This window comes from Hyla sarda, chromosome 3, assembly GCF_029499605.1.
Source record: "Hyla sarda isolate aHylSar1 chromosome 3, aHylSar1.hap1, whole genome shotgun sequence".
Lineage (NCBI taxonomy): Eukaryota > Metazoa > Chordata > Amphibia > Anura > Hylidae > Hyla > Hyla sarda.
The window spans coordinates 168,701,952-168,717,835 of NC_079191.1; the positions used below are offsets into that span (position 1 = coordinate 168,701,952).

The 15,884-nt window shown below is 39.4% G+C and overlaps 1 protein-coding gene across 6 annotated transcripts in view; it reads right to left on the reverse strand.

Annotated features, from left to right (window-relative positions):
• Positions 1-15,884, reverse strand: part of LPP (LIM domain containing preferred translocation partner in lipoma) — a 347,896-nt gene that overhangs the window by 167,816 nt on the left and 164,196 nt on the right. For all 6 annotated transcript variants that reach the window (XM_056565451.1, XM_056565455.1, XM_056565453.1 and 3 more), the window contains 2 exons: positions 2,254-2,372; positions 1,776-1,898 (listed from right to left, as the gene is read on the reverse strand). In XM_056565451.1, the coding sequence (XP_056421426.1) occupies positions 1,776-1,898; positions 2,254-2,372 (242 nt within the window). The remainder of the gene's footprint in view (positions 1-1,775; positions 1,899-2,253; positions 2,373-15,884) is intronic.

The window sequence follows — 15,884 nt, forward strand, 5'->3', positions numbered from 1 at the left end:
ATATGGAGGTAAGTGAAAGTTTGTTTTGTCTATTTTTTGCAGCCCGGGCAGGACGGAAAAGAAAAAGTCTGCGCAGGACATCTCCTTTAACTCTTAAATCTTATTTGACAGAATAGAATATGGAACTAAATATTGTCTTTTTCAGAATAAACTGATTCCTCCCTCAGCTTTTGTGGCACTTACCAGATATTATTCTGTAAAAACTTGATCAAGCTAAGAGCTAGCACTGGGCCGTATTCATAACACAGCAGCAGTTTTTAATATTAAAATAACCTGAGAAGAATGAAGTGATATGAATAGCTTGCAACAGAGACATCATGGCTCGCATTCACACTACAAAATACATGTCAATACGAGCTGTAACGCTATGCCACATAGATAAAATCAGCAGATATGTTTATTGGCTAGGAAACCACATGGCTTACTATTATAAGGTTGTTCATATAATGTGTTACTTTGTTGACCACATAACACATAAAATATCCTTTAGAATCAAATAAATAAATAAAAATAATAAACCCATTACTGGAAGAAAGGAGCGCTTAGCAGATAATCTCTCAGATGTGTATAAGAGACAAACATTGTATTCTACCAAAATGTGTTGACCATATCATAGATACTGGACATTTTAAAGTTTTACATGAGTGATTTTATTTATTACATTGTTGTGCTTTTTTTTTTTTTCTAAAATACAGAACTTAAAAACAGTTCTTTCTGCACCCAGGCACACCTTGTTTGCCAATGAGATTTTATATAACTGAATTACTTAGCTACTATCTCCAAGTGTTCACAGATCCCATTAGAAAGTCACCACACCACCTTGTGGGAACCTCCGAAGCACGGGCAAGCGGGGAGCCAATCTGTCTCACTTTGAAGCAAAGGAAGACCAGCATAGGGCTTTTAAAAGGCAACAACTTTATTAATTCACAGTGAAAAAACAAGCAAACAACATTATAGCAAATATCAAGTAGGCTGTTATCTTGATGCATTTCTATTTTCTATTGCCTAAGTAGGCATTGACTAAACATAGGCAGCCAATGAATAAACTCTTAAAAGATTGAAACGCGTCAGGCTAACAGCCTATTTGATATTTTTTCCCCATGTGGTACTAAAGTAGTTGCCTTTTAAAAGAATTCCTGAGCTGGACTTTTTCCTCTACTCAGCAGTGATAGAACTACACATTCAACGTCACATGTCAGAAACCAAATTTATGGTGTTCAAGAGGAAATAATTTTTGCTGTCATTTTACTGCATCCTAGAACTCATCTTTCGGACAGACTGGACCATCACTTTTATTGCTGGAAATGGAACTATTTTTTCTCCTCCTGCAGTATGCTAATATCATCCAAGCACTGTTGTGATTTTGTGCTCAGTGGCAACTGGTTAGATGATTACATATTAATATGTTACTTCAATTGATTATTTTGGTACATGTAACAAAATAAGATTTTAGGCAGATTATATAACACCAGGTGTTCACACAGCAAAATTAAGAGTCAGAAAATTCTTCCTCAAAGTCCAAAATGCACAAAGTGACATGGTAATTTTTTTCAGCATAAAAATATCGAATACATGTTTTCTTAAAAAAGATAAAATAAAAATAAAATAAAAAACACTGATTTTTCAGCGCTGTGTGGACAATGAAAGATGTTTCCCTACTGATTGATTTGGACATGGAAATCGTTATGGTTTCTGTGTTCAAATCAGGACACCTCTTAACTGTGTGAACATGTCCTGAGAGTGATGAAGGCTGCATCTTATAGTGGTGACTGTACCTGACTTGTTCGTGGTTTGTATGGAGAACTGCTTTCCAGATCCGCCAAGATGCTGGTCAAAGAATCAATCTCTGCATCTAGACTTGAGCGCCGTTCCTCTATTGTTTTACCTCCGGTGTTTATCTGTTAAACAGTACATTTATTACAGACAATATTTACATTTATTACCAACTTCAACATCCTAAAAACACAACAATACCAAATAATACATGTTAAGGTGTTGCAGGGACTAGCATTTAACCAATACTTTCAGCCTGGGTCGCTAGGTGGTTAAACAGCACTATGTGCTTGCATGTGCTGCCCAAAGTGGAGCTGGAACCCACAACACTGAGATTGAGGGTACTGACTGAGCTTGTAGACTTTTTCAGGTGAGAAATAGTTCAGTAATTTTATGAGTGAACGATTGGCCTGTGGCATATACAGTATGTTAAATGCCAGTATTCCCCCCCAAAATACATATTCTTCCCTAAGACATTACCTGAATATTGAACATTGCGTTATCAGGTGCAGGAGGAGGTGGAAAGTTCCCAAAGCCAGATGAATGCTGAAGACTACCTTGGTCCTCAGGAGGAGGAGGAGGAGGTGGAGGAAAATCCCCTGCAAATCAGGAAAAGCATCACATTGTTAATACTTCATGTAGCTTTAAGGTGAAAGAATACAAAGCAATAATATATCCTAAAAGCACAGCGAATAGAATAGAACAGTACAACACATTTCAAGTTAAGTCAAGTCCAAAGATAAAACTTACATACAGCGTTTACTTCAACAGCAATATCTACACCCCTCACCTCACACAGCTGGGAAATGAACGCTTGTCAGCAGTTACTAGTTGGCACATAACATTTATGAAATGAGGACATTTTTAAAATGAGGTAACCACAACTGTGCAATACAAAAAAAAAAAAAAACAACAACAACATACTGTGCTCCAATATATCGTATATGGCTCCAATTTACAGTCCTAACTTGACAACAGTTAACATACATACATTTTTTTGCAGATGGAATTTGTTTTGGTGTTTGTACTCTAATTCTTAAAGCACAACATATTCCCCAGTTCTTAATATTGACTGTAGTCACACAGATTAAGCAGAGAGATATACAAGAGATTAATGCCAGCCAAATCTGCCAATTTCATATAAAGTGTCTAGGGGCCACCTAAATGGTCTTAAACATGCCCAATGTATTTTTTTGGGTGCCAAAAAGCCTGCCAGCAGTAGCTTTTTCCCTTCCTACACAATTGGTAGAACAGAGAATTGTTCAGGTGACAACTATCTGAAATGTTTGGCCTAGTTTAGACAGTATATTCTTTCTTTATAATCATTGAAATCATTTTTTATATTTTCATTAGCTGTCCTTTTAAAGTGCTTTAGACATGGCTTGGTATCAGTAAGCAAAAATTACTATTGTCTTTTGAATAGTTGGAGGTTTTGGGGAATTAAGACCTTTTCACACGTGGGTCGAGAAAAGTTCCCCTATAATAGCTAATGCTGAATAAATGTGGATCCCAACAACAAAGCTTCTAGAGTCTGAACTAGATGTCCACAAAGAGGGTCCATGCATACTCAAAAAAAGTGACTCCAAAAGGGTACAATTATATGAGATCGATATCTGAACTATATCTACCTTAATCCACTATATACAGACAAAGAATAAGTCAGCCAGCACTTTAGTTGATACCAAACTATTATATGGACCTGGCCTACAGGTGCACGCTACTAAGCTAGATATACAGCAACAGAAGAATGCAGCAGCACACTGCCAGCACAAGGATATAGGTGCAACATGAATATGCAGTTAAAACATGGAGAGCTATACAGCTATGGTGTAATGTGAAATGTGAAACTATGAAATAGTGAGGCACTTAGCTCGCAAATTTGTCTCCGCCGGCGGTCAAATGCCATGCTTACTGAACTGTTCACACAGAGGCATATTCACAGTGTAGGGTCCGTCCCAAGGAGGCCACCTTATCGCGGTGGGACGGTCCAAGCTATTTGACCGCCGGCGGAGACAAATTTGCGAGCTAAGTGCCTCACTATTTCATAGTTTCACATTTGCATCTATTACACCATAGCTGTATAGCTCTCCATGTTTTAACTGCATTTTCATGTTTCACCTATATCCTTGTGCTGGCAGTGTGCTGCTGCATTCTTCTGTTGCTGTATATCTAGCCTAGTAGCGTGCACCTGTAGGCCAGGTCCATATAATAGTTTGGTATCAACTAAAGTGCTGGCTGACTTATTCTTCGTCTGTATTGCACATACGGGGGAGTGGCTACCTCCATATTGGCCTTGCACCCCACCCACCTCTATCAGGTGTGTATATAAGGTGTCTTGGATGTTCCAGATCCTGCCATGCTTACTGAACTGTTCACACAGAGGCATATTCACAGTGTAGGGTCCGTCCCAATGAGGCCACCTTATCGCGGTGGGACGGTCCAAGCTATTTGACCGCCGGCGGAGACAAATTTGCGAGCTAAGTGCCTCACTATTTCATAGTTTCACATTTGCATCTATTACACCATAGCTGTATAGCTCTCCATGTTTTAACTGCATTTTCATGTTTCATCTATATCTTTGTGCTGGCAGTGTGCTGCTGCATTCTTCTGTTGCTATATATATATATATATATATATATATATATATATATATATATTTATTTAATGTAGAAATGGAGCAGCACAACCAAAACAGGGAAAGTAAGTGTGGGTGCCAGTGGTCCGTTGTCCTAGGTGACGGGCCAAAAATAGACAGCAATAAGAAAGAAATCCGCAGCATTTCCAAATAAGGTGCAAAAAAGTGATGGATTTATTAGCCTGATGGCATAGCAACGTTTCGGCTGCCCACTTGCAGCCTTTCTCAAGCTCAACAACAGTGATACTGACAAAGTATTTATACATAGTTATACAGTAGTGTAAATAGTTCATTACATACAATTAATTAACGATATTTACAAAATTCATTAAATTTCAAGGGCCTAAGTGTCATAGACATATAGAGAAAACATATCAGGGCAGTCTGTGTATATAAAGTGCATAGATTAGTGAAAAGCCCCGATTTAAAGTGCCATATATTACATCAAAAAGATGATTAGTGAATAGTTATAATGAGGTAGGCGGAACATACGTGTAATCTTTGCGGGAAGGACAGGTTACTGTAATGGTGTGTAATGCCGCTGTTTGTTCCCCGACGTGCACGCTGTTCTGTCAGTGCGTCTGCGCGCCTCTGACGCACCAGAAAACTGGGCCAATGCTAAGCGAGCATCACGATCACCATGGAGACGGCTCTCTGGGCGTCCGTGCGCATGCGTAGATGCTAGTACGATCTCCCCCATATTTCAGGGGGGAATATGGTCCAAAAGAGTAAATTTTAAATCACATTCAGTATGGCCGGCCTCCAAGAAATGCTTGGAAACCAGCAAATCCAGACGTTTTTTCCTAATTGAATAACAGTGTTCATGAATGCGATTTTTGAACATCAACGTGGTTTCCCCAACGTAAATTAGATTACAAGGACAACTCAGTACATATATAACGTGGTCCATGGTGCAAGTTAAGTAATATTTTATGTCGTATACTTTTCCTGTCCCTGGATGTCTGCATGTAGGCCCTTTAATCATATCAATTTATGCAATTCCTGCATGGATAGGTTCCCTTGGACTGGACATTCAGAAAAGATTGTTTATTGGACATATGTTTGTTGCGGAGCGAAGGGGTTTTTCGGAGTGACATAAGGGGTTGTAACTGAATGGTCAAAGTGGGGTGATACATAGATGGATGTCTCCTCAATGGCACCCAAGTATATGTTTGCATACAACCGAAGACATTACCCAAAACCACCACACGCATACCTTTTGTGTTCACATATAACCACAGTTCCAATAAATTGTCAGGAAATATTGGCACATAATAAAAAACAGCTATCCTGAAATAGATGAATTCCAGTTACAACCCCTTATGTCATTCTGAAGACCCCCTTCGCTCCGCAACAAACTTTTCAAAGCAGACATCTCTTCTCATATGTCCAATAAACAATCTTTTCTGACTGTCCAGTCCAAGTGATCCTATCCATGCAGGAATTGCATAAATTGCGCCTACATGATTAAAGGGCCTACATTCTGACATTCAGGGACAGGAAAGGTATAAGACATAAAATATTACTTAACTTGCACCATGGACCACGTTATATATGTACTGAGTTGTCCGTGTAATCCAATTTATGTTGAGGAAACCACGTTGATGTTCAAAAATCACATTAATAAACAGTTATTCCATTAGGAAAAAACATCCGGATTTGCCGGTTTCCAAGCATTTCTTGGAGGCCGGCCACACTGAACGTGATTTAAAATTTACTCTTTTGGACCATATTTCCCCCCCCCCCGAAATATGGGGGAGATCGTACTAGCATTTTTAAAAAACGCGAATTACGCTGGATACACACCTTAAACTCCCTTCGCCCATATGGGCTCAATGCAGAATTCCCAGTTACCCCGGGTATCTTAAATGTATCTGGCTAAGTCTCTGTTAGCATCTGTTACATGTGATATTAATAACTAGTGATATAAATTGAAACATCTTACAAGCCAATTTTAATTTATTTTGTTTTTATTTATCTTTTAGAATCACATGTTTGAGGAGGCGACCTACAACTATTGGGAAGAAAAGACAGAAAACAGTAAAATGTACGGTCTCCCTAATGTACACATATGTATATATTATTTTCATGCAAGACAGCTACTGGCTGGCGGATCTGGGAGACGCTATCCTGGTATGGACACGGTCTCCGGTATTTTCCGGGGCCCTGTTCCGATCGGGAGTGGGACTGTCTGTGTGCAATCTGCACAGAGTACAGTCAAAAGCGCCGACCAGATTTGCCCCACAGTGCTGCAACAAAAAAGCCAAGTTAATGCCGTTCACATAATCTGCCAGTTAACAAGATGGCATCCTGTGCCAGCGAATAACTACGCATGCGCACGGACGCCCAGAGAGCCGTCTCCATGGCGATCGTGATGCTCGCTTAGGATTGGCCCAGTTTTCTGGTGTGTCACAGGCGCGCAGATGCACTGACGCACAGAACGGCGTGCACGCCGGGGAACAAACAGCGGCATCACACGCCATTACAGTAACCTGTCCTTCCCGCAAAGATTACACGTATGTTCCGCCTACCTCATAACTATTTATTCACTAATCATCTTTTTGATGTAATATATGGCACTTTAAATCGGGGCTTTTCACTAATCTATGCACTTTATATACACGGACTGCCCTGATATATGTTTTCTATATATGTCTATGACACTTAGGCACCTTGAAATGGAATGAATTTTGTTAATATTGTTAATGAATTGTATGTAATGAACTATTTACACTACTGTATAACTATGTATAAATACTTTGTCAGTATCACTGTTGTTGAGCTTGAGAAAGGCTGCAAGTGGGCAGCCGAAACGTTGCTATGCCGCAGGCTAATAAATCCATCACTTTTTTGCACCTTATTTGGCAGTGCTGCGGATTACTTTCTTATTGCTATATATATATATATATATATATATATATATATATATATATATATATATATATATATTACAGAAGGTAATTCAGTCTGTCAAGAGCATGCTTCCTACATATAAAACCAATTAAAATTGCGGATCACAAGAGCCTATAGCACAACCCAGGTTGGCAATGGTAGGGGTGGGGTTCTCGGTGATCCCGTCCTCCTGCTCTTTGCTTTACTTCTCCTCTCTCCAGTAGGAGACGCTCGTTTCCTACTATAGGAAATTCTACATGCAAGCATATTGATATTTGTATTGGATATATGCGGCTGCTATTGGCATGGTAGTCTTTATTCTATTATGGTGACTTTTTATGCACTTCACCAGGCACTTGCCACTTTATTTGGATGCTGCACTAACTACCTAAACACCTTATAGCATATATCCAAGAACTGTGATACATTTCAAATTTTTGACTCGAGTGAGTTTATATTGGTTATACTATTGTCTATACAGCCTAGAGGACTGTGGTCAATATCAGGTGAGGGGGTTCATGGCCCCTCTCCTGGGTTGTGCTATAGGCTCTTGTGCCTTGTCATTGTATGTCCTTGTCATTATTCACTGTGTGTATATTGGATATTTTTGTCTTTTTTTGCTAATAAAGGGTATATGGAACATTTATTGGCGTGCTACGATGTTTCAGTGTTGTTTTTTTCTAGAATTCATGTTCTTTATCACTGAGTAGCACCCAGCTTTGTTGATTAGGTGTATGTGTGTATGTTCCAGCATCTTGTCCAAACAGCTGAAGATATTAACATGAAACGTTGCACACGTTACTTATATGTCAACTACAAACATAGGATCTGAGTTAGGGACAGGTGGTCGGGACAGGTGGTCGGGACAGGTGGTCGGGACAGGTGGTCGGGACAGGTGGTCGGGACAGGTGGTCGGGACAGGTGGTCGGGACAGGTGGTCGGGACAGGTGGTCGGGACAGGTGGTCGGGACAGGTGGTCGGGACAGGTGGTCGGGACAGGTGGTCGGGACAGGTGGTCGGGACAGGTGGTCGGGACAGGTGGTCGGGACAGGTGGTCGGGAGAGGAGGTCGGGAGAGGAGGTCGGGAGAGGAGGTCAAGATATGATGGACAGGATATGGGGTTGGGATATGACAACAATATATGAGGATGGGATATGAAGTCAAAAGCTTCCTCTCCTTTGTTGATTTTCCTACCCAACAAGGATTAGGAAGGAAAAACCGGGCAACGCTGGGTACTCAGCTAGTGACTATATAAATGAGTGTTAAGAAGATGTGCAGCCTTGTGTTTTCATATGCTTGTCCTCAGAAATGCAGAATAATTTGTTCTTGTTGACAAGTGGAGCGCTAAAGAGACAGTCTCAGCACATTTGGGGAAGTTCCCAAGATACACATGCTAGAAGCAGTATGAAGTTACCCGTTTGAAAATAGCAGTAGATATTTGGACAACTCTGTTTACTGTAAATGTAAATTTCTGTGAGAACAATAAAGGCAGTGAACCAAGCTACCAATCCTAAATCAATGGTATTTTCTAGAGATGAGCGAACTTACAGTAAATTTGATTCGTCACGAACTTCTCAGCTCGGCGGTTGCTGACTTTTCCTGCATAAATTAGTTCAGCTTTCAGGTGCTCCCGTCGGCTGGAAAAGGTGGATACAGTCCTAGGAAAGAGTCTCCTAGGACTGTATCCACCTTTTTCAGCCGAACTAATTTATGCAAGAAAAGTCAGCAACCGCCGAGCCGAGAAGTTTGTGACAAATCAAATTTACTGTAAGTTCGCTCATCTCTAGTATTTTCAGTACTAGAGATCACTTTAGCTCAAGACATGTCAGATTTTTTCCTTTCCACTGACAAAGAACTACTAAACTTGTTATTATGGAATGCCATTGCCTAGTTGAATATACTTTTTCCAACAGTGACTAATGGAATAACCTAAATACCATTTTTATTATATTAGTGGATGCCAATGTTAAGTAACCCCCTAAAACCGTTTTTAAAACAAGACTGTTTGAAGAAGCTGAATCATTACAGTCCAGAATCCATTTGCCAGATAAAAAGTTTTGCAAAATTCCTCATTTAACAAGTGGAGCACCGCAACAAACTGGCCGTCTCCGATTCTAACAGGGGTGATAATCTTAAGTCAATATTTTTTTTTGCATCTTGCTATTCTAAACCAAATTTAAAGTGAAAAAAAAACAACAAAATAAGATGTTGAGACCTGTAAGCTTAGATATCTATAAAGTGACATACCAGTATTAAAAAATAAAAAAAAATAAAAAAAGGTAGAAGGTCATCTGAAATATAAAGTCCTAAATAAATATCTAGTCCGGCAAGGTCAAATAAAATAAAGAAACGTCTAGACTGTAACTATTAAGAGTTTCAACAAACGTAATTACATTCTGTTAATAATTAACCTACATCCACTGAACCACTGATCAAAAGTAGCAAATACAATCAAATTAAACCACTTCTGTTAAGAAAATGCAATAATTTTTGTCATCTCCATCAAGACCTTCTAAGGTTACACACCCAGTTGCTATCTCTTCATAAAGTCAGGGCTTTGAGCCCATTCGGAACACTGCATCATTCTCATTTTCACAGAAGCGGATTTAATTTATTTTATTGGGAACGCCAAAGTCATAAAAGGTTTTATATCAAGCAAAAATAATGCAGATCGCCCCATGCCAGTTGAAATATTGCGTTTATAGATTTATTCTGCAAGGAAAGGTCACCAACTGTTTAAGCCTTAAACAGTTTTAATCATCCCCAAATTCTCAGAGCAGGATGGAAAAAGGAAGCTCAGAACAAACAGCAGCAGGAACTCTAATTAAAAAGGACCAATTCAACTAATTTTATTTGGGATTAATTATTCAGGATTCGCTGTTTGACACACGAGGAATAGCAATTAGTAATTTCACTGATGTGAGAATAGTTGGAGGCGTAATCAGTTAAAATGAATGAGAGCTCATAAGGTGAGCCCATGAATTATATCCTCGCAACTTGCAAGCGGAAAAGCTAACAACACCCACAGACCTGCTACACGGAACCGGATGTGACCTCTAAATGGTTAATGTTCCCCTACAGTCAGCAAAAAACCAAAACTATATATATATATATATATATATATATATATACACACACACACACACACACACACACACACGCAAGACTAGATCTACAGAGTAGTCTCCTCAAAACATAACACTTGACAGTGACTATGCACCCTCCCCTCTTGAAAGTCTTTGAAAAAACAATCCCAGATTAATCTTCTTTCCAGTGGTTGATGCAAAACTTAACATTCAGTTAAAAAAATATATAGTTGTGTATTTTAAGATCCAACAACTTGCTCTCCCTTGTAAAACAGATTCCCTTGGCAAACATAGAAAAATTACTGGTATAGAATGATCTACCAGTCTTTCTCTAGGCAAAAGTGAAAACACGACTTAGGTTTCAGGAAACTGGCTTTTAAATGTGCTCCATAGTTTAGCCACAAGAAACAACTACTTGCCGTCAACCATAGTGGTGCTCACAGGGTTAAGTTCACCAGGTCTGCCCACCCTGGAAACCAATCATTGTGCTACAACTCCCTCCCCCAAGGTACTGCAGTGATTTACTCATGCAGAGGATACCTTTCCAGTGAATTGCTCTACAACTACAAAAGGGAGTTCATTTGTGATATTATTGAAGGATTTGTAAATTACTTCTATTAAAAAATCTTCATCCTTCCAGTACTTATCAGCTGCTGTATACTACTGAGGAAGTTGTATGTTTATTTTCTGTCTGACCACAGTGCTCTCTGCTGACACCTCTGTCCATGTCAGGAACTGTCCAGAGCAGGAGAAAATCTCCATAGCAAACCTCTCCTGCTCTGGATAGTTACTGACACTGACAGAGGTATCAGCAGAAAGCAGTGTGGTCAGACAGAAAATGTGATGTAAAACCAGAAAATATTCTGGCCAGATCATGGGAAATGGACTTTTATATAAGAACCAGTGGGTAGTAAGAAAAACCCATGTTTCACTAGCAAAGTTAACAATGCCTACAAAAGACAACAGCACAAGCCGCATCAGCCTTCTGCTTTAGAATACCACTTTTCAGGGCCTATAATTTTCATGTTTGGGAGAAATATATAGAATTTTGTGAGTACTAAACCAAACACTGAAAAACAAGAGTCTCACTATGAAAGATTTTGTTACATTTTTAGAATTATTTGAGATTATCATCAAAACTAAACATAGCAGCATGCATATAGGTAAACAAACATACTAGCAGGAGGTTACACCGACAAGTTGCCAACTAGAAACAAATAGGGGGAAATTTATCAAAACCTGTTCAGAGGAAAAGTTGTCAAGAGCAACCAATTAGATTGCTGCTTTATTTCTCATTGGCCTTTTTTTTATTATATAAATGAAAGAAGCAATCTGGTTGCTATGGGCAACTGGTCGGCTTTTGTTCTGCACAGGTATTGATAGCTCCACCCCCCCCCCCCCCCCCCCCCCAAGTCTTAAACCTGTGACCTCTTCTGCCATGCCTGTTGTAATAAACACATGCATTCACCACAAAAGAACAATATGTTAACTGGGTTATCCTTACTAGAGAGAGATGTAGTAGTTATGGGACAACTGGGTATATCAATATGTTCCAGAATTTATATTTCATAGGGATTGCATACACTAAAACAAAAAAAAAAAAGGAAGAGCGCTCCATAGTGTAATAGCGCTGGTCTCGGGTTCAAACAGCAAATGTAGGATTGAACCTTACCGAAGGCGGTTGTGTGGGCTCACACACAACAATGGTCAGCGTGATATGAGAATAGGGCCCAGTCTGCAGTCTTCCCAACCAGGTGAACAATACCAAGAACGAACTTCCAGGATTCATGGGATTCAGTGGATGCCTGATGAAGCCGCACATGCGCGGTGAAACGCGTTGCATTGTTTTAAAATAAATCCCTCTCTTACACATTCCACGTGTCTACTCCTAGTCAGCGCCGCTGAATCCCAACAACTCTGGAAGTTCGTTCTTGGTATTATACACTAAAACAGGCAGGTCATAAGAGATTGTAGGTAGGTCCTCTTCAAATGGAGCACTGGGAACCAATGACCAGGAAGATAAGAAGCTTGAGATGAAAGAAATGTAAACCATTTGGCAAGTTATTTAGAAAATGCTAAACATTCTCTTTCATGTTCAACATTATTGAATTTCCTTCATGAAAAAAATTAATAAATTAGGTTACAACCTAAATGAACACTGGCAAGATATATTCACAGACATGTGAAAAACAGGATGTCGAAGATTTAATGTGTTGTGGCCTAATAATATTACACAATGTTATTCCTTGGAGTTTATGAGGGAAACTTGGAATGCACAAAACAAAGTATTCACAGAAAGAGAAAAGTAAGAGCAAGTCTGCAAATTTAACAGAGGATCAATCATAATAAAATGTTCTTCAGCTACTGTACATGAGATCTCCGGAAAAAACAAACAGAAGAATTAGCCAACAAATTCTGCAGGTATTCTGCAAATTGATAGAGATATGATATGTATACCTTAAATGTTCTTACAGCATCCCTGTAAACAAGTTCAATGAAGTGAACACAAGATGCTCACGATCTAGAAGGAATTGCTCCTTGCAACCAATATAATAAAGTATTTACTTAATTGTTCAAAGGTAGGTTGGTAAAGGAAACTTAGGCAAGCCCAAAGCCAGGGTTATACCTCTATCGAAAGTTTCATTGTTCTCTTTAGTCAATGAAAATAACGGAGCAGCGGGATCACTTACATGCTGGACTTAAAGGGGTTATCCACCATAAGGTGCTTTTAGTACGTACCTGGCAGGCAGTAATGGACATGCTTAGGAAGGATCTGCGCTTGTCTTGGGGCTAAATGGCTATGTTGTGAGATTACCATAACATTGTTTCTAGCTGTTTGTGAACGGTTTCATTATTTTTTTTTCTACTACAAATCCCATAATTCAATTTTCCTCCCTCCCACACATCAGCCACCCCACCCATTGAAACATAAGTGAGCTGCATCCATTCAAAAGACCTGTGGTTTTCAATCAGGGTGCCTACAGCTGTTGCATTAGTTGCAGATTGATCTCTCTCTCACCAAGTGATCCCTGCACCCATTGAAGCAGACAGGCTCCCTGTCATCAGTTGCCGCATTGCAACCTGGGAAAATCTGAGATAACAGTCATTTTGTATGCTGTTAAAAATAAATATTGGGGTGAAAAGAATTGTTAGAAAACCGTTACACACAGGTAAAGAAACTATATTATGAACTACATTAACTTTACAGCTCCTGTAGCATAGTCAAATGGAAAAAAAAAATCATGGAATACCCCTTTAAAGGGTTTATCCACCATAAGGTGATAAGGTTCACCTGACTAGTGATGTAATGTCTCGGGTCACAGTGCAACCTGGGAAAACCTGAGACGACACTCTCTTTGTATGCTGTTAAAAATAAACCTTGGGAAAAATTTCACAGAAGAATTGAAGGATCCCCATGAAATATAGGTACAGACACTATATTATGAACTACACTAACTTGTGGCCCCGTAGCATAGTTTAAAAAAAAAAAAAAAAAAAAACTGGAATACCCTAGTTGACTTCAATGGGATCTGTTGGGTTCAGTAAGGTGTCTGGCAATATTGCTGCATGTTGTGCTATTTTGTCCAGCATTTTTTATCAAATCTGAATCAGAGGTGCCTAATGGAACCTTCTCCACAGATGTAAATACGGTGTTTAATGTAAAAATGAAAGACGACGTTTATATCCCTGCCATATTTTACTAGATAAATAGTGGACAAGCTTCAGAGAAGGGAATGCAGGTTTCCCAGGCACTGAATGGACCAACATATACATTACCTGAGGAAGCAGAGTTTGTGCTGAAACGTGTTTCATGATGGCCTATTAAATGACTTGTTAACTACTCCTGTGTTGTTCCGTTCAGGTCCCGGAAATCCTACGTTCCCTTCTCTGAAGCTTGTCCACTATTCATCGACTATTCCTGGGTAGGAGGGCTGCAGAAGGATCATACTTATTCCACATACACGTTTCCATTGTTGTGTATGGGCTGTACAACATGCTAGGGTAAGCGCAAACCACATTATGCGATGCCCTTTATGCTGGTTTACACGATGGAGCGCTCTCTCGTCTATATATTTTACTAGAAAAAGCTAAACTCATCCAAGCCTGTATTGTGCAACAACTTTTACCTTACACGCAGGGATGGAGTTCCAACACAAGTAGTGTTTACCATAAACATACGGTCCTAGTAACACCATCCTGATCACTGTGTTAAAAAGTATCCACATTAGACAGGATCATATCTCTGATACAACACATGACACAGAAGAACTACCCTTGTTGTGGCTAAGTCTCTACCACAAAGAACCCTTGAGTTCTGCATAGACACTTCTAGCTTAGACTGAAAAACTCAAGAACAGTTATGAAAAAAGATTCTAAACACATTCCACTATATTTACACACGTTTGTTGTAACTAATGAAGGGTTCTGTATATGTTCCATCTCCCTTCACACAGAGTGTGGTCTGCTGTATTTCATTAACTCTGCTTGCATGAAGCTAAATGCTGATCAAGTCTTGGTCTCCCACAGGCATAGGCAGGAAATAATTTAATACAAACACACATCAAGTAAACAATTACTATCATGGTGGTGCAAAAAGCTTCATAGCAACCACACCGCTCCGAGCTGCAGAGAAGATAATTGAAGGAGATGTTTCCTGAAGGGTAACCTCAACATGTTCCTAACTACTTCAGTAGGGATGTTGGAAATTTCCATACTTGGGGAAACATTAACTGCTTTGGGTGTGATTGATATAGAATGAAAAGTTGCTTCATCAAGCTTCAAATTGGTGTCTAAGGCTTTGTTCACATCTTGTTTCTCTCCATTTAGCTTTTCAGGAGAAAAAGCTCACAATATATACAGAATGTTAAATGGAGAATGTGAGAGAGGCTATACAGTAAGATCTGTCAGCTATCAACTACTATGGCACCTGTTAAATGGATATGTGGCATGACATAGCTGATAAATCTAAGCCAGAATATTCTATAGGTCATCGATGCCACATTATCCCCATTACAGTGACATTCTTCACAAATAAACTATTATGGTATCCATTTCTTATTTTATTTATTTTCTTATTTTTTTTTTGCAGGATCCCATTTATGAAATGGTGGAGTAGGCTACACTATTTCATATTCTATTTTTGGAGGTATTCTGATAAATCGTGGTCATAAAGAAATTTTTTTGGCCACCTTTGCACTAACGTCACCCTGTCGACATGTTTAGTGTGTATGTATGGAGCTCTCTCTATGTTCATATACAATGATAAAAAATAAAAAAAAACAAGGTGTGAACAGGGCTTTATACAGTATACAACAGTTAAAGGGGTTACTACCCCCCCCTAGACATCTTATCCCCTATCCAAAGGACAGGGGATAAGATGTCTAATCACGAGGGTCCCTGCTGGGGACCCCCGCGATCTCAGTAGCGGCACCCTGCCGTCATCACAGCACATTGGAAAATCTGTGTGTGATGACAAGGCGATACAGAGGCCAGGCTAC